Source organism: Malaclemys terrapin, chromosome 25, assembly GCF_027887155.1.
Source record: "Malaclemys terrapin pileata isolate rMalTer1 chromosome 25, rMalTer1.hap1, whole genome shotgun sequence".
Taxonomy (NCBI): Eukaryota; Metazoa; Chordata; order Testudines; family Emydidae; genus Malaclemys; species Malaclemys terrapin.
Window position 1 is genome coordinate 11,039,633 of NC_071529.1, and position 25,984 is coordinate 11,065,616.

General features: G+C 44.4%; 2 protein-coding genes across 2 annotated transcripts; both read left to right on the forward strand.

Moving 5' to 3' along the window:
• The first annotated feature begins 1,269 nt into the window (after positions 1-1,269).
• Positions 1,270-4,193, forward strand: HOXB2 (homeobox B2). Its single transcript, XM_054014711.1, has 2 exons — positions 1,270-1,767; positions 2,882-4,193. The coding sequence occupies exons 1-2, from the start codon at positions 1,389-1,391 to the stop codon at positions 3,493-3,495; spliced, it is 993 nt and encodes a 330-aa protein (XP_053870686.1). The 5' UTR covers positions 1,270-1,388; the 3' UTR covers positions 3,496-4,193.
• A 9,831-nt stretch (positions 4,194-14,024) lies between these two features.
• Positions 14,025-15,773, forward strand: HOXB1 (homeobox B1). The gene is made up of 2 exons (XM_054014710.1): positions 14,025-14,730; positions 15,448-15,773. Exons 1-2 carry the CDS (start codon positions 14,025-14,027, stop codon positions 15,771-15,773), a joined length of 1,032 nt encoding a protein of 343 aa, XP_053870685.1.
• Positions 15,774-25,984: the final 10,211 nt, after the last annotated feature.

Here is a 25,984-nt window from a genome sequence, read left to right on the forward strand (position 1 = left end):
TCCTTTTTGCTGCCCTGCAATTCGGCTTGGCTGTAGATTTCTGTGTTTCTTTTTCAATGCTTACCACCCACACGGATGTTTGAACTGACAAAAGTTTCTAGGCTTTACTGCCTGCATGACTTCAGTTTGCCAGCCCTTCTTTCCTACAAGATTCGGGAAAATAGAGTTTGAACCAACACACTAAAAATCTAAGCTTTCAGAATCCCTTATTATCCCCCCCCCCCGAATTGTTCATTGTCTAATCTTTCTTATTTTGCTCTTCCCTAGGTTAAAGTTTTCGAATAATTCCTCTCACAATAACTCTAATAAAAGCCAAATTTCTTTGGTAAGTTGGTTAAGGCCCAGCTGTCAAAAGGCTTTCGAACAAAAGATTGATCGTTTCTCTCTCTCTCTCTCTCGGTTTGTGTGAAGCTGCTGGCTTTAAAAGAAAAATCTTACTGGGAAATGACTTTTAATTATTTTCCCTAAACTATTAAAGGGGAGCTGTTTAGCGACAATAAATCTGATTTCAAAGATATCAGTGATCTTAAAACAGTTTCCTCTTAAAGCATCCATTAGGTCTCACTTAGGAGTGGGGGGTTAAGGTAATTTAACAAGCTAAGATTTTTCTAGTCAACTTTTAATGTTTGCTTTATGACTTCAAAGGATCTAAAATGTTCTTAAGAACCTCTAGCTGCCCCAAAAAATAAACCTCTGCATTAAACTTTCGTACTGACCTGAACTTTTTAAAAAATCCCAACTGCAGATATTGGTAAATCTGAAATTCCAATTTGCCTCATTCATTAGGTTTAGTTTTCCCTGGCTGTTAATGGAGACTGCCTCTGCCTTGATTTAGGAAAGTTCTTTTCTAGTCCTGATTTCAATCCGTTGTCCAAACTTTAAAAAGAGTAATGAGCTCGCTTCTTAATTGCGCCTGTCTTCCAGAATGTGCTAATCAGCCACTCTTTTCCCAGGGAGGGAAAGAGTTAAATAGGGAAATCCTACCCTCATTCCCACCCTTCCCTGCCTTATAGGCATCTCCACTTTTGCAGCATAGAGGTAAACCTATTTAAATGCCCAAGTCCTTCTAAAAGGGGGGGAAAAGATGTTTCTTAAGGACCATTTTTATTTTAATCTATTAAAGAAAATAATGCTTTCTGTTTTCCAGCAGGCCCCGCCTGCCATTGGCCAAGGCTGGTCATGTGACCAGGAATTGGCTGCATTTTCGGCTCAGTCTCCAGTTTAATAGAGCAAGGTCCCCATACGCCTGTATTATCAGCAATATAACAATTATAAAAGCCTGAGAATCGTCATCATAACAATAACAATAAAAAAAACTGGGGCCCTAAGATTTCCTCCCTCCTCCTTCTCCACCTCCCCTCCCTTTTCCACTGGGCCCTGGAAAAGCCATGAATTTTGAATTTGAGAGGGAGATCGGGTTTATAAATAGCCAGCCTTCGCTCGCAGAGTGCCTGACGTCTCTTCCCGCTGTCCTGGAGACATTTCAAACTTCATCAATCAAGGACTCGACATTAATTCCACCTCCTTTTGAGCAAACCTTCCTCAGCCTGAATCCTTGTTCCAGCAACCAGGCGAGACCAAGAAGCCAAAAAAGAGCAACGCATGGCCTGGTCCAGCAGCGCCCAATCCATCTTGGCCCTTTGGCCGCAGAATTCCCCTGGATGAAAGAGAAGAAATCAACCAAGAAAGCTACCCAGACTCCATCCTCCTCTTCCTCTTCGCCATCCTCTTCCTCCTTCCCGGGATCCGCGGCTGGCTCTCCTGCAGGTTTGTACAATGCAGGGGTGAGGGTGATGGGGGTGTTTATTGGGATTGGAGAGGATTCAAATAATAAACATGTTGGCATCATTTCGCCCCTCACCTGCCCCCCTCCGCCCCCGTCCATCCATCCATCCCTGAAACGGTGTTACGCAATAAAAATACATCGCAGCGCTATGCAGCCTTATTGTTGGAGTCCCCCCCCAGTGCAAACCAAAGAAGGAATCGTTGCTGGTTCTGCAAATCTTTCCAAGGGAAAAAACCTACAAGCTACAGCACCATCCGTTTGAATTGGAAGCCAAATTTTAACATGTCAGGGCCTGATTTTTCTGTTATTCCCGCAAGTCTAGAAATGTTTTTTTCTCCCCTTTTTACAGACTGCTGGGGGGCTGGGTGGGGGGGCCATGGGAGAGATTTGCTGGCGTTTTTGTGTGTGTGCCTGCGGTGGAGGAGGGGGGAAAGAGACAGAATTTGCCTCCTCGGTATCCATTAGGAACATGCAAAATAAAAGAAAGAAGAAGTCGCAGATAGCAAAATAACCCAACAGCCCTTTAAACATGTTCTCAGTAAAATAATCTCCCTCAAAATATCGGGTTTTTTTTTCTGGGGGCCCAAAGGGCAAAACCTTTCTCAGTGTGTTAGGAGGGAGTGTGTGATTTCTTTCTTTTTTCTTTTTTTTTTTTTTTTTACAAAAAGCATTATTCTGGTAAAATATACCACCATGACAACGTATGAAACGGGCGGTATTTTCCCGGTGTCGACTGGGTCCGCCCGCCCCCCCCCCCCCCAAAAAAGGTTTGGAGTTTCCAAACTGTTGGCAACAAATGTACAAGGGGGGAAGAAATTCCCCCTTCCATTGGGGGCAGGGAGGACAGGAATATTTTTTTCCTGGGGGTGGGGGGATTGGGGGAGTGAAACGTTTTATTTGGGGTAGGGGAAGGGACCATGAGGGTGATTTGGGAGGATGGTAAATTCTGTTTTCTCTGGCACCGTTCTGCCCTGCCCTGGAATAGGAAGCTAATGGATGTCGCTCATTCATCACGATGGTTGTTCCAACCCTCTCTCTCTCTCTTTTTCCCCCCTCGTCCCTTTTTAAATGGGCGGTTGTGTGTGTATTGTGAAGACACCCAGGGGCTCCCAGAGGCCAGCGCGGGCGGCTCCCGGCGGCTCCGGACTGCTTATACCAACACGCAGCTCCTGGAGCTGGAGAAGGAATTCCACTTCAACAGATACCTGTGCAGGCCCCGTCGGGTGGAGATCGCGGCGCTGCTGGACCTGACCGAAAGGCAGGTCAAGGTGTGGTTTCAGAACCGCCGGATGAAACACAAGCGGCAGACCCAGCACCAAGACCCCTCAGACGGGGACCTCGGCTACCCCAACCTGGAAGAAGGCAACGACGAAGCGGAGGAGAACTCCCCGTTTGGCCAAGCCCTGGAGACCCCCTGCCCTTTTCAAACCAAAACCCAGCAGCTGCCCGCAAAGCCCCAGAGCCCCGGCTACCCAACGCCCACCGCCGAGCCGGGGTCCATAATGGAGCCGAGGGGGGCAGCGGGCAGCGTGGACAATGCCTTCCCGGAGAGGCAGGAGTCTCCTTTGTTGCCAGATCTGAGCATCTTCGCCACAGATTCCAGCCTCCAGGGCTCCCTGCAGAGCCCCGTCCACTTCTCGGAGGAAGACCTGGACTTTTTTACAAGCACACTGTGTACTATAGACCTGCAGCATCTGAATTTCCAATAACAGTCCCACCCAGGTCTATCTGCCTTGGCCGTGTCGCCCCTTTCACACGCACCTCCACCAGCTCCCCACTGGACACCAGACTATTTCTATCATGTAGCCATGTACGGGCTCATACCCCGTCTCCCCTCGCCCCCGCCCCCTTTAAAATTCGTTCTAATGTGGAAGTTAGATCATAAGAATGGCCCATCCTTTAAATAGTTATTCCGATAGTCTCCAAAATAAAAGGATCCTAGGTGTTTACTAAATTCAGGTATTTAATCACACTTTTATTCTCTCTTATTTATTTAAAAGAAATAAACAAACAACTCCCCACTTCACCCCTCACACACACACACACACACACACACGCACGAGAGAAAACATTTGTAAATCCTTCAAGTGACTTTCTCAGGAATCCGAACGAAACTTTTAGATTTCTTAATAAAAATAAAGAATAATAAAAAAAACAACCCGGAGGAATTTTATTTCCTCTTTTTTAAGTTTTAGATGTAGACTATTTATTCAAATCCTTTAATAGTAAATGGCAAAGTATTTATTGTACATTATTTTCATAGATTAAATAAATGTCTTTATACAATTAAAACCATGTGTTACCATTTTTATAGCTCGTCTTTAAGAACCTTGTTCGTTTCCCCCCTGAACCTTCGCTTTCTTTCTTTGCGACTATCTGCTGTTTTTTATTCTCTTGCGTAGACTGGGAGGCTAAAAAGAAGAAATGTGATCTCATAAATAACATTTTTTTTCATAGAAAGCAGGTCTCAATCAGGAATTGTGTATTTATTAAACTTCCTTGTTCGATTTCCCTGCGCTGGTTTTTTTGTTCAAAGAATAAAGCAAAGCAAGACATTCGCTTCGAATTTTAACATATTCATTCTTTAAACACCCCATTCCTACTCTTCTAGCAAAAATAGTGTTAGATAAAAATCGACTGAAGTAAAATATAAATTCAAAGATCCCAACGTTTAAAATCTCAGCGCTACACAATACTTTCAAGAACACCCCTCAGTCCCGAGAACACATGCGTTCGGCGCACTCTGATTAGAAACGTTTGCTGTTTAGAAAAGTTTGCTATAAATATTTCCCGGCTCCCGTGAGTGTTAACACCACAGCAAATGACAATCCAGAAAGACAAAAGGCAGCTTCTTGACTTTTCCAATCCTCCATTTCTCATCCCCTGAAGCAAAAAATTACCAATTAAAAATGCCCCATGCTACACAAGGGGGAAAAAAAAGAATAAATACATCTAGATTCAAGAAATACTCCATGAGTGCCATCCTAACTACCATATTTTTAACCAGCAGTTAAATGGTACAAAGGAAAGAAGAGAGGAGACATCACATTTAAAAGTAGGGGAGTTAAGCGGGGAGTGGGAGGAGGGAAACACGCCAGAAAAAAAACAGGACTAATACATCTGGGGTGATTTCGAAAGCAATTTGTGCTGCTCTGTCCTGGCTCGCGCGTCCTTTTAGGAAAGCTTTCGTCCAACATGTAATTTTAAACACAAAACTCATATATCAAAAGGGGGTGGGGGCTTGTTATGAATGAAAAGGGGTCAGCGGAGGAATCAATCGCGGTGACACCAAAAATAAATCATATTACGTCTTTGCTAAGTCATTGGTGTTTCCCCAGACACGGCAGAAATTTGGTAGGCGTTCAAGTCGAGTTTGTGTGAAAGTAGCATTGAAACCCAGAAGACTGGGGGGGGGGGGAAGCGTGGGAGTGGGGAGGGGGGAATAGAAGGGGGCTCTTCTTTCTTCCTTGGCTGCTTAAAATGGCGCAGGAATCTGTGGCCAGACAAGGAAAACAGGCCGCCATGATAGAAGCTATATTTAAACCGTGCAATTTCTTAGGGGCTAAGGGAGGGTGGGAGTCTAGGGAGGTAAATAATCCCTTCTGTCGACGCAGTTGTACTATAGAGGAGGGTGGATTTTTACACACACACACACACACACACACACACACACACACACACACACATTCTCTGATACAACAAAGAGAGAACATTCTACCCCACAGGATCTGTGTCTCTTCTCGATGAAGATTTAAGATTTTGCCCGGCCTTCATTTTACTACTAGAATTCACATACCAGAAAGGTGCAGTAAGACATATCATTGTCATCTCCCATTGCTTTTATTTTTTTGGGGGGGGGGGGGGGGGTTAAGAACTTCAAATTTAGCCAACCTTAAAACAGTTGGGTAAGAAAGACGCGTTTTGAAATTGCTGTTGGAAAATCCCAGACATTTCTGTCAATTACAGCAGGGAATTCTGCTTTCCAGTCTATACGTTTTAGTCTTAATGCTGATAGCACTTCGCTTTTTCAGAACAAATGCTCAGATATATTTTAAACTGAAAACGCTGCTACTGTATGATGTTACCGCGGGACTGAAAATGTTTACGTTGAAAATCGAAATATATTGCAATTCAAATAATCGACTACCTCTTACTCAACAAATGCATATCAATAAAAACACCGACCCTACTATTAATGCCATGAGCTTCCTCTTCTAGAAGTCAACCATTTCCCCTTTTACTAACCAGTCTTGTCCGCTCTGAGAGTCCTGAAGTCCCGACAGAACGCGCCTTTCCAAAGTACCACAGAAGGCTATTCATTATCTTTAAGTTTATTTAATATCTCTAGTTTCTGGAACACACTCAAATACAGGGCTGGCACTGCCAGACGCTGTTTATCAAAGGGCCATTTGTTCCAGCGCCTCACATCTCTCTCCCCCCACCCCCCAATCCTGCATACAATCTTGCAGGGGAATATTAAGGAATTGGTTATACCTAGTCAATATCAGTGGAACATAGTGAGTAAAAATGGATACATCCAACATATAGAGTAAGTTTCTCTACCTACAAAAATACTAAAAGCATTTTTTGCGCAGGCAAACACACACACACACACACACACACGCTTTCCCCCATTAGTTCAGCCATTTTCAGTGCAGGAGGTAACACGTTTCTCTGGATCTTGTATGTGCCCTTCCCCATTTGCCTCTCCAGAGAAGGTTGCTCCTCATGCAACGGGCGATCTCCAAGCCACTCAATCATCCAGCTGATTCCCCCCCACCCCCTTTGGGAGGAGGAGAGAATAAGGGACATCTTGTGTTGGGCAGGCGGTCTCTCCCCAGGGTGACGTTTTTGTGGTGATGGCTGTGTTCTTTCCAACATATACCAGGGAGGAGGTGATGCAGGGCCGAAGAGGAGAGAACGGAGCTCTACACGCTCGCCAATGTAAATACTGACACCTTATCAATACAAATCTCTAACAATGGCCCTTCTGCAGATCATAATGACTTCTCAAAGTTGCTGTAGGTCTAGAAAACATGCCAGTCACCGTCACAAATCAATTCTACACCCGCGGAAAGTGACTTAATAAATGGGCCCTCGCCAGTTATTATCCTCGTTCACAGCCACCCTTCTTATTTGTCCTAATTAGCAAGACTGAAATGTCGGAGGAAAGAAGGGTAATATTCAATAAAATCTAAGTTATTGAATGACTGTAAGACTTCATCATTAGTTCAGCCATTCTTTACCTTCTTCAAAATGTCAAACAAACGGAGAATGTGTTTTTTTGAAACCTTACCCTTCTGTTCTCTGCAACTGGAGGGCATCTATTAAGCAAATTCTGCCCCTGATCGTTGTCAAAACACTGACTAGCGATTATTAACCTCGAAATATGCAAATGGTATGCGCTCACACGTGTTGTAATGATGCTAAAGTCATATTTATCTGGTGCTGATCTAGTCTGGGCATATGTTTGCTAAAGAGCTACTTGAGGCCCTGAAGATATTGAACTAGCGAATATGGTCACGGGAAGGACCAGGGGACAATGCCCCTGGAAACAAAATACGGACTAAACTGCGCATCCCAGGAGGCGGTGGAACAAGGCCGGCCCATTACCTTATCTTGGGAAAATTATCCCAAACTTCCTCTAAACTGTTGATACCAGAATCTGAACAAAGCCTAGAATAATCTCACATGAGCAGATCACTTCTCTCGTGTTATTTAGTTTGCATGGAACCTGTCTCCAAATATCCATATCGTCATACATCTATTTTTTGTATTCACCCCAATACCAATCTCTGCTGTTACATCTGCTTGCAATCCCGGACACGATGCCGCGTGGTTTTAAATTGCATCGGGAGTGTCCGGCATCTCCATTTTCCCCCTCGACTGTGCCACGCTCACACAGGAATAAACCAGCCGGGTTTGCCCACGGCTCCAATAATTGTAAGCCCTGTGCGCTCCTTGGCAGTCAATAGCCATTACATCTCTTTGCACAGCTGCGCCGTTTTCATGTCATGCACCGTTGTGACCAACCCAACCGTTTGCTTTTTCCTCTCTTTGGTACTTTCCTACAAGCCCATGGAAATATGAAAGGAGATTATATCTGAGCTAAACAAACTCTTTAAAGTAACGATGTGATAGGGCAAGTGATCCCTGTTGAATCTGTCTCGCAATTCTAGATGGATCCATTATTATCTCCCCCGCCCCCAAAGGAAATATCCTTATTGCAGGTCTAGTTTCAACAGAAACAAGATCATAGGACCCTTTTCTGCAAGATGCTGAGCGCTGGTGTAAATCGAATTGAAGCCAAGGAGTGTTGTTAAATTCACGGGCAAATTGGGCTCCCCTTACTCATATTGGTGAGCGGTCCCATTGAGGTCCAACCGAAGGGAATAATTCATGTTCTGAGGAAGCGCTCACCAATGAGTGTAAGGGTTGCACAATGATTAAATATGATCACTATTCTAGTACTACCTACGGACTCCATTTTACTGGGCACTACACAAACACATACTAAGATGCCCTGTGTTCCTGCCCCTACGCTTTCTACAATTTACTAGAGGGAGGGGAAACAGAGGCACGGGAAGAGCAAGTGAGTCGCCAAAGGTCACCCAGAACGTCAGTGGCAGAGGAGAGACTAGAGGGTTTCCCGAGTCCCAATCCTGTTCTCTCCACGGGACTGCAGTCTAGTCCCTAATGAGGGATGCGTGACTCAGTCTGAGTATCAGAGTCTCTCCCACAGGTTGTAAATAGAAACCATTAACACAGATACCCATCTACTCCCCTCACCACTTAACTCCCACCCAGCTGGAAAGTTTTAAAGGCGTCTGACTTGACCCGGGTGCAATTCAACCCGATTTTTTTTTTTTTTTTTTTGGCAGCCGTTCTGAGTCCACGGATTTTCAGTTCTGAAAAGTATCCAGGCTCACAACAGAAAGATGGAGCTGGATCAAACAGCTAATGGAGAAGAGCTTTTCATCCGCATGGCTTGACGCTTTTTCTTGAAACGGAAATACATCCCCATACACCTCTGACTCAGGTCTTCCCCTCAGCAAGTTGTCGCTCCGAATATCAACAATGGGGGCTATATTCATTTTTTGAAGCCTACCCTTAGGCAATTCAATCCACAGTTACGCACCTGAATCAAAGAGGCTTCTTCCCCTCCCCCGGAATGTTGAGCACCTGTAACTCCCATTAACTTGCATGTACTTAGCACCTTTGAAAATTAGGTCATTTGTATGTAGGTACCTGAGTATGGATTTAGATGCGTAACTCCAGGCGCCAAATTATCTGCTGGTGGGGAAAAAAAGCGAAACTGTAGCGACCTCAAAGGAGAGTTGTCTCCATTTACCCCAGCTGCAAGGAAATATCAACACAGAGAATGGAGTTACAATTATTTATTTATCACCCCAAACACGTTCTCCCTTGAAATTCCCTGGTCTGAATTAATACCCAACCCTACACTTGTTGCTTTATAGAGCACAACAGGTAAGAATTAAAATGTACCTTTTTCTTCACTCACAACATAATAGCATCATTTTTTAATCTGGGAGGGTAATGAACCATGGCGGTTGTGTTCGATTCTCCATCACTGACCATTCTTATATCAAGATTGGATTTTTTGAGCTCAAAACCGAATTACTTTGGGGGAGTGCTTTGGCCTGTGTTATAGGGGAAGTCAGACTAAATACCACAATAGCCCGTTCTGGTGTTGGGATCTATGAATAGCTATATTCAGAGGTTCCCTCCAATATTTCTTTGGATCACAGCCACTGAAGTGGTTCCCCCCCCTTCCTTTTTGGACCCAAATATCACAAACAGAGGAGGTGATGTAAAAATCACTGACAAAATACCTAACTCTAAAAAAAAGGCCAAATCAAATATTTTTGCACGGATGTCTGAAAGCCCCCCAATGATCAGCAAATTTCCTTATGAATCAAATAACGGAGAAGCCCGACTTGACGTTTCCTGCGGACGGGGAAACAAAGTTTCTCTGCTAACCCTTATATTGAGTCTGTCTAAGTGCCCTGAAACCTTGGAAATGTTTAACTTTCGATGACAGAGCCTCTTTCAAATGGATACCTTTAAAAGACCCACTCCACTTCCGTTGAGATCTTGCCACAAAAGACTTTGCTATAGATCTTTCTCTCTTTCTTGTATCAAATATGTCAACCAAACTGTTTAAAACCAAGCAATCGCTCAAGAAAGAGCGCGAACCCTTCCCTTTTCAGATCAACACACCAGTAGGTTTCATGGGACCCCTTTTCTGTGCCTACGGGATGTCCTGTTGGAAAAGGTTTCTTGTAAGAGCTCCCATTAAACCTGGGAAATCATAGGGATGGCCGGGGAGAACTATATGGTTCTCCCTGGCTGGATTTCTTTCCTACCCCGTTACAGGGCAGCTGCTGACGTTGTTTACAACGAGGGAAACCAATCCAATGAATAATCCCAGATGAACTGCCCGCGAGCCTGCGGTAGGAACTTCCCTGCCTCCTCCTGCGCGACCCGTAGTATAATGTTACGCAGTTATGTGCGTTGCGAGTGTGTTTCTGGCGGGGTGTGCGCGTGGTAGAGGGAGTGTCCGCCACTGCATTGGTCACTGCTGGAGATGGACCTTTGGAGCGTGCTAAGGGAAACCCCCAAGACCGGTCGCCTCCTATAAAGCCTATATTTAGGATTAGTCATTAGCTCCGGGAAAAATGAGACCTGCAGGCCCGGATTCACAAACTAGGAGTAAAAAATTCAGGGGGGGGAAGATCCTCCTCTATGGACTATTCAATGCTTAAAGCGAGATAACAAAAAGGATCTACCTCACAGAAAAGCACTGGAGTCTAGGCCAGCAATTAACACACTCATTCTTGTCACTGCTGCCGCTAATCGGTGCAAGCAGCCGATGTGCAATTCTCCTGCTCAGGTTAGACTCTTTCCCCTCCCCCGCGAACAGAAGCATTAAAAACGGCCCCTCCCCCATCCTCAAAACCCCCCAACTAATTGTTGTTTGTTTGTTTCAATTCCATCCAGCGAAAAGCCAGCAGCATCGGAAAGTCTCAGTCGGTTGTTGTGCTTTAGGGGATAGGACTCATGACAGATGAAGCAATAAATATAAAATAATATAATTAATATCATATACTATAATAAAGCAATACATATAATTAAAGGGTAATGACTAATTAAGCATTTGGGGGAAGAAAAGAGGGAGGGGGACCTGAGATTTGATGGACTAAACCACGTTATCTCGTCGCTTTTCCCTGATGGGATCCCATTCTTCTGTTGCTTCAGCAAGTTCTGTACCCTCCCTTCTCTCAAGGGGAAGCTGTCCATAATATGACCTGCGAACACCAGAGATTTTTTTTTTTTGGTAGTTACCCATCGGGTGTCTCCTTTCTCTGATGGGTCTGACGGTCTGTCCTGAAGTGGGGCCCGCCTCTTCTCCACTGGGTAAAATAAAAAAGAAGTAACATGTAAAATAATCACCAATGGTGCCAGGATCTGGAAAAGGAAAGAGATTGAGGATCTCAAGTCGCATTGAAAGCCACGCAGGCGATTTGGAAATCCCCACATTATAACTGCATGTGATCCATTGACCCCGATTCGGAGTTGAATGCAGGCCTGGCTGCCATTTGGTGTAAAAGCATAAGCCACTTTTTGCTCGCAAAGGGGATGAGATTTTGATACGCTTGTGCGGACTGGCACCTTCCTTCACGAGTCGCTGGGATCCCACTTGAAGGTGGAGGGGTGTCATTGAACTGAAGTTACGGACAGTATCAAAAACTGGCCCTGGGGAAGGTGCTTTTTCACTATAGCAACAACAACAACAAAAAAGCTTATGACAGGCTATTTTAACCCCAGCGCCTTTGATCTCACCATTAGCCCCAGATATCTATCCGGGACGTTGTGAATACTTGGCACATGGGTTACAGAGAGCAGATAAGAAGAAGCTAAGTGATGCGTCCTTATGGGGGTGACAGGGCCTAGGGTAACAGAGTGGAGCAGATGGCGAGCGGCCAGAGAGTTCCAAAGGGTGGGGGGGAGGAAGAGGGGGGTGAAGAGGGTTCAGCATCCCCTTTCTTAAAGAAAATAACCCCCCACATCACCTCACCTTCTTTGCCTTGATTTGAGAATCACCTCCACAAGAAAAGACTGGAAGAAGATTGGCTTTGTCTCTGATTCCGGTCCATTATATTTCCTGTCACTGTTATATTCCCCTTTGCTGAAGGGGCAAGCATTTGGGTTGATTCATATTAAATGCTTCCTTTTGTGTTACACTACACATGACCATTGCTTGATCGCACTAAGAAGGCATTTTAATGTCTTCTCTTAACCTGCCATCGCGACCAAACTCTTGAAAAGTACAACTCTCAGATCTGATACGTGGCTTGGTTTTCACTAAAGGAGGTTTCATAGGACGGGGATACCGATTACAGCCTGTCTTCCCCTCCACATGGCTGTAATAGTGAGATCTCCTTGAGGCAATCTGGGAAACTCCAGAATGTTTCTATATTTTAAATGAAAAAAAACAGACTCTATTTTAGCGCTGGAATGAGAAAATTGAAAATGATCAGAGCAGTTGTGTAAAACCGGTTCAGTGATGGAATACGTTGATTCTTTAAAAAAAATCATAATCCAGGAGTGATCTATTTTAAGTATTATTTAAATATAATACATTCATTTCCTCTCCCTCCTCACCCCCCGCCCCAACCCCCAAATAAGTACTATATAATATAGAAAACCACTCCTGGCTTTAAATTAAAAACGCATTTCATTTACAAAAAGAATCACGTGTTAATTGTCTTGGGTTTTGATCATTAGTTTGCGTATGTGTTATTCAAAAGTAGGATGTTCTAAATACCACAGAACACGTGTAACTCAAAGAATCTGCCTAACTGGTACCTTATTATGAATAGTATTCACGAACAGAAATCAGGTGATGTAGGAAACTTTTTCATAAGCTCTTTAGTTAATCAGGAGAACTGTAACTAGCTAAAACATTCAATTGATCTTTGCAAGCTTTAAAGGAAAAGGGACCCTGCTCTGGTCACATCTATCCCTGTTTCTTAACAAAAGTGTCCCTGTTTTCAAAAGTGTTGCATCAGCCAAACCTCTGGACTAAAGAACTTGTATATATGTCTTAAAGTGAACTTTTGGCCTAAAAAACTCCTGATGCTTCTTAAGGGCTGAGTAACCAGTAAATATCCTGACAAGTAACAAATGACTGTGGGCGTCATATTGTTAGATGCTCTTGTCTCCCATGTGCTAACAAGTAAATAAATGTTGCCTATCTCTGTTTCCATTATATTAACAGTGGAGTGGTAAGTCTGACTTCAGTTTCCTTCTCTTTGTACCTACCCACAATTTGGACGGTGCCACAAGAAGACCTTGATATAATAAATCAATCAGAAACAGACCAAATTATGTTTGTAACTGAAAAAAAATCAGCTTAAAATCCTGGCATTTATTAAACGCTTTCAAAAGAAACTTCTCGTGTTCTATGATTAAATAGATAGATAGATATTTTCAATTCCATTCTTCATTTTACTATACTGTGTACTGTGGTGTTTCTCCAACAAAGACATTCTGTCTTTCAAAGTTTATTTCATCCGCTCATTAGAATATTGATTTAATTAAATAGCTTTTACCCCCACTGGTTCTAGACACAAAGCTAGGGTAGTAAGATGAAAGTACAGATGGGTTTGGTTTGATTTTTTAGCCTTTTCATCCAAGCAAACTCCAAACACGTTCGTGCCACTTTGCAGAGAAAGTTTTAAAAGGAAGAAAAGAGCAGATGTATAGTTAAAAAAGTAGTGAATCCTCCCTACCTCGGTCTCTGTCTGTCTCTGTCTCAGATGGAACTGGGGTTGGGGAAAAAAACCTTCTATTTGGGGAAAAAAGTTCTGATGAAGTTGGTCACATCTTATAATTTGGGGGCCCTTTTAACACTTAAAACAGTCTTGAATAATTCTAACTCTCTGCTCCCCCCCCCACACACACACTCCCTTCTCTCTTTTAAAGTCTTTGAGGAAAGATTTTGACATATACGTGTTGTTATCAGATTGATGGGCAGGGTTTGATTGAAGTTCCTTTGTCATGCAAATGCCAGGGGCTTGATGGATGAGCGCAGATATCTGACAAACTTCAGGAGGTCTTTGCTCATTGGATTCGTGGCGGACCACGTGGTCCCACCCCCCACCCCACAACCCCCCCTTTCGGAAGGCTCTGGGGGTTCGAAGGCTAGCGATCCATGGATGGAAGTTTTACAGCTTTGACATACTATCTAAAGGTTGTAGGGCAGGCGAAATCCCCCCAAAACAGGTTGACCCTCCTCCATCACTGGCAGATGGACAATACTAGGATGAACTCCTTCTTAGAGTATGCAATTTGTAACCGTGGGACGAGCGCCTACTCACCCAAGGGCTACCATCATTTAGAGCAAGGGACAACCTCCTTTCCTGCTTGCTCAGGTACACCCACCAGTGACAGTTATAATGGAGACGGACGCTTTGTAGTAGCAGGGAGTGCTACCGTGCCAAGCCATCCTACTCAGCCGAACCCAAGCTACCATCACCCCCACCCTTCAGGGCTTGGCCTCCCCTTCTCGGGCTCTGCATCAGCAGGGTACCCGCCCCAAGCCTGCAACCCCAACTACGGGCATCACCAGTTCTACCTCAGCCAGCAGGAAACGGATGGCGTGTATTTCCAATCACCAGGGTACTCTGCCCCCGCTGGATCTAACCTCAGCTCTGGGTCAGACGGCTACTGCCCCGCCGTGTCAGGGTCTGGACAGTACCAACACCACCCCTATGGCCAGGAGCAGCAAGGCTACTTGCAGGGGGCTTACAGCCACCTTTCGTCTGCTTTAAACGAGGACAAAGATCACGCCTGCCCCACCGCCAGCCTCACACAGACCTTCGACTGGATGAAAGTGAAAAGGAATCCTCCCAAAACAGGTGAGTTTGACAACTCGGCGATCGTTTTATTTTAAAGTTTGTGTGTGTGTGGTGTGTGGAGAGAGAGGTGGGGGAAGAAATCTTTTGTGGGTTGGCTATGGGAGAGAGCTTGTCCCCCCAAGTCACAAGGACGGAGCTCAAGGGAGAATGGAACAGATCAACATCATGGCTGCAGTAGATGTAGATATAGGTCCTGAAAGCTGCGCCTTCTACTGTAGTGATGTAGGGCCGCTGAATTTCTGTGCTAGGCCCAGAGCGATTTAAATCTTGCCTTAAGGAGGGAATGATCGTGGCTTCCGGCCCCCCCAAATCTTCCCCTTCCACTCCCCTATTGTTCAACTTCCTTCCCTAGAACCCCCGTAAATCCCAACCTCCCTCCCCCAGCTTGACAGTTCCATGAAAGTTTCCAGCGAACTGAGAGAACCGTGACTTGCAAAAGCGGCCTATTTGGAAGGGAGCAGGTGAGCTGTTCCTCTCAGAAGGGAGGCTTCCGGTGCTGGAGGGACCCGTGCAGGTACAGAGAGCGCTCGGGCCCTGCAGTGGATGGAGCTAAGGGCGAGAAACTGGGCCCGGATGCTGAAGTGGTGAGTGTGGTTGGGTGATGGATGGCTGGAGAGAGAGCAGGAGAGGGCCTCGCTTATCATGTGTCAGCCCTCCCCACTGCTTTAACGCGTTACGCTTTGCTGCTGCTTCCTGTGTGTGTTTGCTCATTAACAGCTAAAGTGGCTGAATATGGACTGGTCGGGCCGCCCAACGCCATCCGGACCAACTTCACCACCAAGCAGCTGACAGAGCTGGAGAAGGAGTTTCACTTTAATAAGTACCTCACCCGGGCCAGGCGAGTGGAAATCGCCGCCACCTTGGAACTCAACGAGACCCAGGTGAAGATCTGGTTCCAGAACCGGAGGATGAAGCAGAAAAAGCGGGAGAAGGAAGGCCTGGCCCCCGCTCCTGCCCCCAGGGCTGCTAAGGAAGTGAGCGAAGCCTCGGACCAGTCCAATTTCACCTCCCCTGAGGCCTCTCCCAACTCCGTTTCCTCCTGAAACGGTCCCTTCAAGGCGCAGGCAGGATAAGGCCATCTCCCTGCAAACTAAGCCAAGGCACGCAGCTGGAGGCACAGCATATACACTCCACACTTTCCTACACACACTCCAGGCTGGCCCACACCCCACTCCACTGACTGGTGCCCCGTTGCCGGAGTTGTGATGGTTACACCCCTGCTTGCATTTCTCTGTCCTTCGCTCTGATTGTATGAGCCCGTCCCGTAGGAATAGTTCACTCCAAAAAGGAGGGGCTGGCTGTGTCTTTAACCTACATTCCTGGCAAGACCCATTTGTCTCAGGGACGTTTCCACCCCAAGTTTGGGGATTGCACTTTCCACCAGAGAAACTTTTGAAACGAATTTAATTATTTCCATTCCAAAAAAAAAAACAAAAAAACCCACACCCCGCAATGTGCACAATGACTTTAGGCTGTAAGAATTCGTTGCTTGATGTAATTTTTTTCCCCCGTGTCCTTTCTTCCCACAGGATTGTAAAAAGTGTTTTCCCCACCCCCACTTTCAAACTTTGTATATCTTGGAGTGAGACTTGCCCTATTAATAAACCAGAGGCCTTTGAGAAAAGAACACAACCCTTTCCCCTCGTTTTGCACTATCGCGGCTTTCCATGTTGTTTAAATGCTTCGTGTTTTTTTTATTATTATTATTTGAATGTAGTTTGGATGCTGCCAGCCACACACACAAAATAATGTAGGAAAAGTTTGACCTCCGGGTACTTTTGGGGGGTGATTTTGCTAGCGAGTGTGCCATGCTTCGCGGAACCAGGCTGCAGAGTGGAACCTTGTAAGATATTGGATCGTTCAGTTACATTGCTGGATTCAAATGATATTTATTGTCTATTGTGTTAGCCTTAACTCTTAAAGGAAAGTAGCACCCCCCCCTTTCTCTGAGCCCGAGCGAAATTCTATTTAACAATGGAAAATACAGTGTAATTATTCCCCTCCCCCAAAAAAACAAACTTTTGCATAGACCAACATTAAGAACGTGGAGTTTTTTGTTTTGTTTCGTTTTAAGGAGAAAATTACATCGAACAAAAGCTTATCGGGATTTCCCCCCCCCCCCCCTTCTGTATTTTGACATGAAACTACCTCATTCTAATAAAGTTTAATTTTTCAGAGTCGAGTCCTCGTGATTGTTAGTTACCTGGAAATATCTTTCGCCCAATCAGTGGGCTGAGTGTGATGGGACGGGGAGGAGAAGGGTGGAAGGTTTCCTAACGCCGCTGAATCTTTCCAACGACTGGCCCGATCCTGCTTCGGTTTTAGATCAAATGGCAACTCTCCCCTTGGCTTCGACAGATGCAGGGTCGGGCCCCGTAGACACCCTTTTACCGCGTAAAGGGCAAAAGTTAAAGCGAGTGTATTGGGGACCTGCAAAGCGGATCGCTTAACTTCAAGTGGAGGCGTTTGGCATCAAGCAATCAGTTTCTCCTCTGGTCACTTAGAACTAGCGATTAAAACAAACAAACCACGTATTTAATCAGTGAACGATCTCTAAAATGAATAGGAATCTCTCTCTCTCTCTCTCTCTCACACACACACACACACACACACACACACACACACACACACACACACACACTCTAATTTAAGCATACACATTTCAAGAATTAGACGGTACCCATGTTCTTGAAATAGAAACATCGACTGGAATTAACAGTGTGTGTGTTGGGGGGAGGATATTTAAATAAAGCGGGTTTCTGTATGATTGAAAACATGCTTTAAATCGAATCCACCGGCTTTAGAAGTAAAGTCAAGAGGGGTATTTTCCCCTTCCCCCGCACGCCCCCAAATGGGGACACCGATCGAGGAATGATTGCTCTCCAAATGAAAAGCAGTAACAGTTACTCCATCACCTTTGGGGGCTAGATCCTGATTCCACAGGGCGATGACACCTCTCCCGTTGACTTCACTGGGCGCAGGATCGGACACTTTATTCCATAATCTTAATATTTCTGGAGGGTCAGAGGTTGGGTGGGGGAGGGGGAAGAGGACCTTTAGCTCTGACCTTTTTACCTCGAAACGCCTCTGGGATTTCTAAACAAGTAAACAGAGAGACTGCCAGGAGAATCTATTGTCCTGGGAAATTTGCAAACCCTCTTTCTTTGGAGGGGGGGGGGGGAGAGGTAAGCAACTTACCAAAGTACCTGTTGTAAATTAAATGTATGGATTTGCCTATATCGATGTCTTAAACGCTGCTCAATGCTGTTTTAAGGAACTGGGCAAATCATCGGAGGGTTAAGAGGAAACTTCCCCAGGCAGTGTAACCACCCTCGTCTCCCCTTTCTATTCGGGATCGTGGGGAATACAGCTTTTATGGGCTTTAAAAAAAGTTTTCGGAGGTGCAGTTAGTCTAGGGACAGGGCTGGGAAAGGAATACACTAGCTTAAAAGAGAAGGCTCTTTGCTAAAATTAATAACTTGCATATCATCTCCTTTGACAGGGAAAAGAACGCTGAAAGAAAGAAAGAAAGAAAGAAAGAAAGGAAAAGAAAAAGAAAGAAAGAAATCTGGATGCTTTGATAACCCATTTGACTGAAGGAAACTTTCTTTGAAAGTGTCCAGTTAAGGCCGGGTCTTACTCGTCTAACGTTCGGGCATTTCCACCAGAGAGAAGTCTCGTGTCTCTTGCATCTGTTTCGAATCGAAGATGTAATGGAGTGAGTCCCATTTGCCCACAAGGCTGACAGGTGAGAATGGACGTTAGCCGTTCCCACTGGATCAGAGTTGGGCGAGCTCGGGGTCCTGTCCAGGACGGGAAGGCTGATGGAGCTGAGCAGAAAGGACAGGAGGTTACTGATATGTCAGGATGTCGGGCACTACAAAAGCATAGAAAACTCGCATTTAAAACTCAAAGGCAGACCCCGGAAGAGGCCGCAGCGCCTGTGTTGATGTGCCCTTACATATGTAAACCCCTTCCGACCTATTCCCATTTATAAGAGGGTTCGTTTCATCTCCCCCATCCCCTCAATTTCGTCCTTCATTCTCACAGTGGCTTTTAAAAAAATCACCACATACTTTCTTTCGCCCCCCGCCCCCCCAGAATTCTCACACTTCCTCGTTTTTCTGGAAGTTAACAGACAAACTCATGGCTGTGAACTAGAAAACATCGCAAAAATACTAGCTTGGTGAATTAGTAGGTTGAAAGAAAGAAAGAAAGAAAGTCTCTGTATCATATATATATATATATATATATATACACACACACACACATACACACACACAGACACGCATATATGTGTACATGCTATTATATATATTAAATTACATACATCTCATAACTACATGTTTATAGATAAACACACATGTAACATTGCATGTATATCTATACATCTATATGTATGGATTTATCTTATCTGTATTTATACATACATGTATGTGTATAGTTGTATTAGATATATGTGTATGTATAGGATTGACAGATATACAAAGATATGTATCTATATATACACTCACATATCTCACATCTATCTATTTATCTCTAGAGCATCTCGTATGATATTTTTCGTGAGCAGGAAAATCACTCCAATGTCAATGCAAACATATATATGTAACATATAAGCACACACATCTATCTGTCTGTCTATCCACGTAATGGAGATTTATTCTTTTAATATCCCAAAGGAAGAGGACATTTCCCAGTTTAGAAATTCTTGTAAATTATTTATGACAATAGCCTTGTTTGAGATACGTCTCTTCTGCGAGAGGAGGAGATGTTAGGCAAGGACATTGAACAGATGCCTGTCTTCTAGCCATGCTCACAGATAACAGAGCTGGAGAGAAGGCCAGGAGTCCTGGCCCTTCTTGGCAGATATTTCAGGGCCATGTGTTCCTTACCCCTTGGTGTGAAATTTTTCTTCTCTCCCTAAAGCGTTTGTTCTCACAAGATGAGGCCTTTTGATCTCAGAAGAGCACATTCTATTAAAAAAAAGAGAGAGAGAGAGAGAAAGAAAGAAGAAAAGAAAAGAAACCAGAAGATTTTCTTACTTTCAACTCCATTTTGCTCTGTTATTAACTTTCTCCCCAGAGCTGATCGGGGCTGGAGGTGTGAAAGCCCTCTGAAGCTCACCCCGCTGCCTGGGGAAACGACTTAATAACAGTACCGTGGGACTGGAAAGAGAAATCTCTTTCCTAATGCAAGGCCTCTGATGCCCTTAAAATAGAAGATGAAAGTTGTGAGCAGTTTCATGTTTATCCAGCTCTCATATTTCACACAGCAAAAACAAACGGGGGAGGGGGGTTGCAGCGAGAAGGAACACCAATTCTTTCTTTGCAAAGAGGGCTTTTTCATTATTTCCCGAAGCAAATCAGAGTTGATCTCTTGTTGAATTTCACTTTGTGAAGTGATTCAGCAAGGAGCCCATCCCTAAGAATGTGAGTAATCATCCTTATTCAGCAAAGCACTTAAGCATGTGCTTAATTAAACTTGGAGTAGGCCACTGAAGTCAATGGACTGCCCAGGTTGTTACAGTTAACTCTGTGCTTTGGTAAATAAGGGTGGACTTACATGATCACCCAGTCAAGGTGGGTGAGGTAATATCTTTTATTGGACCAACTTCAGCTGGTGAGAGAGAGCGAGAGAGAAGCTTTGACACTTACACAGAACTCTTCTTCAGGTCTGGGAAACTAACTAACTCTCTAATATCCTGGGACCAACAGAGCTACCACAACACTGCCTACCTGCTCAAAGGTAAGCATCCGCTTAAGTGCTTTGCTGAACTGAGGCCTACAGCAGCCTACTTATTTTTTCTTAACACTTTTAATACAAACAGGTTCAAGTCAGTGCTTCTATATCATGATGCCAACTTTTCCCAATGTAGCGCGAAACATTTCCCAAATCTGGTGAAAAATTCCCAGATAAAGTTTTTTCCCCAGTACTTCTATATCCTGGGAAATTTCCCCACAATCTGGGAATTTGTGAGTAAAATGTTTCAACTTGGGAAATTGGGGAATTTTCATTCAAAACATTTTACTCACAAATTCCCAGATTGTGGGGAAATTTCCCAGGATATAGAAACACTGGTTCAAGTCACACTAAGAAAATAATACACGATATGGTGGCGCTAGGTGAGACCAGTTTGAAGGAATGGTGCAACCATCCCCATTTCCCCAGACTTTGATTGTGAGCCAAATTCTGATACTCTCCCTCATGTTGGGCAGTACCTTAGGACTAGGCCCTGGAGTAAACTGGGCTCCCTGAAGGGGGGCTGGAACAATTTTTATAGTGGGGGTGCTGAGAGCCATTGAACCAAACTGTAAACCCTGTATATAATGAAAACCACTTCAAGCCCTGGGGTGTGGCAGCCCCCACAGCACCCCCAGTTCCAGCACGGATGGCTCCTTGCAGGCTCACTGGTGTACTGGAGCAGATCTTTTTGCAGAATCCAGCCCCATGTCCACCAGTAGTCTCATATCCTTCAGTAAGATGCTATTCAGTGTAAAGGTATCAGGAACCTGTCCCATTCATGTTAAATAAGTAAATCAATGAACAAACAAGTTGTGTTCTGATTGGGCCTGGGGACTGCAATCAAAGATCATTGCCCTATTGTGCTAGGTGCTGTACACATATAACGAAAAAGATGGTCCCTGCCCTCAAGGGGTTTACGGTCTCACTTGTGGTCAAACGTGCAGGACAGGGGCCTTGGCACTTATGTCATAACCCCTGGGTGTCAGTTTGGGGGGCCTCTTGATCTGCAGTCAAATGCTCTATTACTGCTCCCTTACCATATTTAAAGTGAAATGACCACTCTTCAGTGACCCCTACCAGCTCCTTAGCCTTCCCCACCCAAAGAGAAAACAAAACAAAAAAAGCCCGACAGCTGATCATTTTCAAGGTTGCTTCACTCTTTGAAGCAGGTGAGATGGAGCCTGGGGAGTCGGCTCAGGAGGAGGGGACACAACTGAAGTATACAAAACGTCCCCTTACTCTTCAGAGGCCTCACCTATCCTTTCAGTTTACATGGTCTGACAGCTTCATTTCAACCCCAGCCTTCACATGGACTTGTTCAATATTTACTCAGGCTGATAGGTTTGCCCAGAGCTTGCCTCCATCAGCCTTGCCCTGCCGGCTCCCCTTCCCCTCAGGCCCAGGTTCACAGAAAGTTCAGCTTGAAATGAATTTACCAAAGGATGGGCCCAGGCTGTCCTGAGGACCAGAGATGAGGTCAAGCCTGGGTCTCTGTGCCCCACTAGAGCCTTGCAATGCCCAGCACTCAGCACTCCAGGCAAGAGGTCTGCTTTGAAAAATTATTTCGGGTTAAAAAAGAAAAGCACTGGCTGGTAAGAAGAGAACACCAAGCATAGCTGGGGTTGGCTTTCAGTGCACAGAGCAGAGGTCAAGCCTTCAGGGAAGGCGAGAATAGTTCACGAACATTAACCATGCCTGGAAGTCGGTATGATACAGGAGGTGTAATCTTGCAAACTTAATAAAACATATCTATTTCTGTGGGAGGAAAAGGGGAATTTTTTTTTTAAACTTAAAACCAGAGTTGATTTCAAGCAGAATATGTTCTGACGGAAGCAGCGAAAGGTAATATAACTTTGTGTCATGAGAAATTTCAACCCTGGTCAATTTTTTTTTTTTAAATCTTTTGGTATGAAGAAACGTTCTGGACAACAAATCAAACTTGGTGGGTATAAAAATAAAAAAAGAGATAGGAGGAGCATTTCTGGACTGTTCAGAACCTCATGGCTTTGTGGGGCCAAATTTTCCAAAGAGCTCAAGTGTCAAATTTTCAAAAGTACCTAAGCCCACGCCTCACTAATTGGGATCCCTCTACTGGGGTTGGAGGCTCACTCCTAGGTGCAGAAGTAGGGTGACCAGATGTCTCGATTTTTAGAGGGACAGTTCTGATTTTTCAGGCTTTTTCTTATTTTTTTCTTATTACCACCCACCCCCATCCGATTTTTCACACTTGCTGTCTGGTCACCCTATGCAGAAGAGACATACCCTTGGGATCCTATTTTCAAAAGTCACTTAGGCTTCTTAGGAGCCTAAGTCCTATTGACCTGGAAGGATAGTGAGGAGCCTAGATGCCTGAGCTAATTTTGAAAATGGGACTTAGATGCTTTTGAAAATTGTTAACACCAGGCCAGATTTTCAAAAAAATCCGCTTGCATGGCGACACGTGGGGCTAGATTTTCAAAAGACCTGAGCACCCAGCATCCTGAGTTGTTTTGAAAATGTGGCTACTCACGTTGAGGCTTCAATGGGGTCAGTGTATGTAGAAATAATAAAGGTTAGACACTGGTGCTAAGATGAACTTCGGATCATACCCATCTTGGAAGTTGGGAATTCACTCAGAACATTTATTCCACAAGAGAGATCCATCTAAGGGGGAGGGGAGGGGGAAGAGGAGAAAAATAAAATAAAGCAACAACACAACCACACACACACTGACCACTGTGAGGCCATTAGCCCCTCTCCCCTCCCTCGCAAAAGAGGGGAAAGTTGCTATTGGATTCCACTACCGGACCCTTCCATTAATCTGATGCCAATTAAGAGGACAAAGTAGAGAGACTGGAAACAATTTACCCTGGAACTGAGGTTTGGGGGATGCTGAGATTATCGCTGTGTGTGTCTTTTTGAGGGCTCTGCTTTTCAACTGGAAAGTTTTACAGTTGTTCTTGGTAGCTGGGTTGTGTTGGGGGGAGAACATGCCTGTTTTTTGTGATGCATACATTGCTGTGAAGGAGGGATGGGTTTTTTTTCCACCAAAGAGCCTAATCCAAAATCTAATGAAGACTTGCCTTGACTTGAGTGGACAGTACACCAGAGGGGCAGTCACCTCTTGGGGCAAACTGAAGGTACAGCAGTAAATGTGGAGTTTAGATTACACTTTCCAGGGAGAAGGACAGACTTGGGCTATCCAATATTTCCACCATTTGCCTTGATCCATGATTCCTTTCCTTCAGTAGGTCTCACAGGTGTGTGTTGGGGGGCGTTTAAGGGACAGGGAGACACATCTGTCCTGCTGTCCCCTCCAGCCTCCCCTTTTCAAGCTGATGCGGTGGATAAAACCAGCTTGTTTGGTGAACCTGGGCTTGGATTTGTTCATGTCAAATGGTTAAACACCCAGTTAGAAAGAAGTCACCAGCCAGTCCTGGTTGGAGGAAACTCTCTTGCTAACAGGTTTCAGAGTAGCAGCCGTCTTAGTCTGTAGCCGCAAAAAGAACAGGAGGACTTGTGGCACCTTAGAGACTAACACATTTATTTGAGCACAAGCTTTCGTGGGCTACAGCCTGTATGTGTATATATATCTCCTCAATAGATGTTCCATTCTATGCATCCGAAGAAGTGGGCTGTAGCCCACGAAAGCTTGTGCTCAAATACATTTGTTAGTCTCTAAGGTGCCACAAGTCCTCCTGTTCTCTTGCTAACAGCTTCTGGAAGGGAGATTTAACCAGGGCCATCTCACTTCGGCTCCTATAGATAAGAGTGGGGCCAACCTTTTAGAAGGTTGGAGCGAGGGGGGAATAGAACAGAGAAGGATAATCAGACAAGTGACTGCCTATTCCTACGTAGTCGCAAGGCCTTTCCTTCAAGCAGCAACACACCTATGGCACTTCTATCTTTTCCATATCTGAACAGACCATCTCCGGGGCGTGGACGCGAGTGTGTGTGGACGCGCAGCTATATTTTAAACCTCCGGCTCTTTTCTTTAGGGCTGTCCGGTTCAATGAGATTATAGGCGAAGGGTTTTTAAGTTTTTAACGTCTCTTTGAACCGCCCACACTAGGAAGGCGAAAGGCTTTAGATTCAAAAACGGCCATAAAGCTAATCCGAAGTGACTCCGCAGACTTGTTTATGGCTATGAAATCGCTGCGTTTCTGTTGGTTAAACACCTGGCTTGATGCATTTTGAAGGCAGAAATAGGGTCCCCATGTTTCCTAGGGGGTAGCCCTGTTAGTCTGTATCCAAAAATCCGCAATGTCCTACTCCGGCTCCTCCGTGTTTCCTTTCCCCGATTCATTAGCGGGTTCCTATAATCGCCAAGCGAGTCTCTCCCCCCTTCCAAATCCTCATTTGCCTCGAAATAACAAGAAAACACGAAGAAGAAACATTGAACAATCGAAAAGAAAGAACCGAAACTATCCATTAGAGAGATACAAAGCCGATGTTTTCTCTTTTAGACGCCCCGAATTAACCCCCCAAAATACCAATGAAAGGCTTCTTCCTCTTCGGTAAGAAACAAGAAGCTAAAATATAAAATCTTGCCCTTTTTTATTTCGAAAATTTGGTTTCAGTTCGTTCCTTTGGTTAGCGAAGAGGTAAGGAGAAGAGTTTCCCTGAGAACCTGTATGACTTTTATCCGTGGCAGGATCTTCCCCCTCAAACAGAAAGGGGGGATTAAATCATTATTAATTAATGTGGCAGAAAGGGGGGCATATTCACCAATTTCAAGTTGCTATCGTATAACTGCTTTGATTCTCGATTGCTCTGCTAGAACAAGAAACATCCCAAACTACCCCCAAATATTAGTCAGTTTCTAAAGTTTGGTTTCCAGTTAATTCCTTTCTTAGCTTCTACACAATTAATGCGTCAAATCCCCAACGATTTATTATGTTCTGTGGTATACAACCTACTATCGCCCGAAACAAAAATCCTATTAATTTATTATAGACAAGGGTGGAAGGCAACTGTCTTATCAAATTCACGTTTGTTTTCCATGGAAAGACAGGATACGGGGCTGGATAGACCTTTGATCTGACCCAGTAGGGCCATTCTTGTGTTCTTAGGACTGATCCGATATATTTAAATTCTGATGGCGGAATGGAAGACAAAGAAAATATTGTTCTCTAAATATTTGGTTTTTGGCTTTCCCAAAAAACAATTCTCCTGGATCCTTCTGATGAAAACATTTGCAGTCATTTGCAATTGGCGACCGCTTCCGAAGGCCGAACGAGTTTATGTGTGAACGAAGAAGTGTTTTAACAGGATGTTACAAGGGTCGAAACTCTTTTCGAGTTTGTTCTGTTTTTTTTTTTAAACGTAAAAGCCCTTTTCTAGGAAACAAAACAAAAAAAGCTAATTTTACCAACAAATGAATAATAGTCATAAATAATAATAATAACTCAGTGACAAACACACTAATTGCATCCTTTTCCATATGAAAATGTGTCGGTTTATTAAATGTAATCATTTTGCTTCTGAACAGATTAGTCTAAAAATCCAACTTTTAAGTCATGGTGAAGAA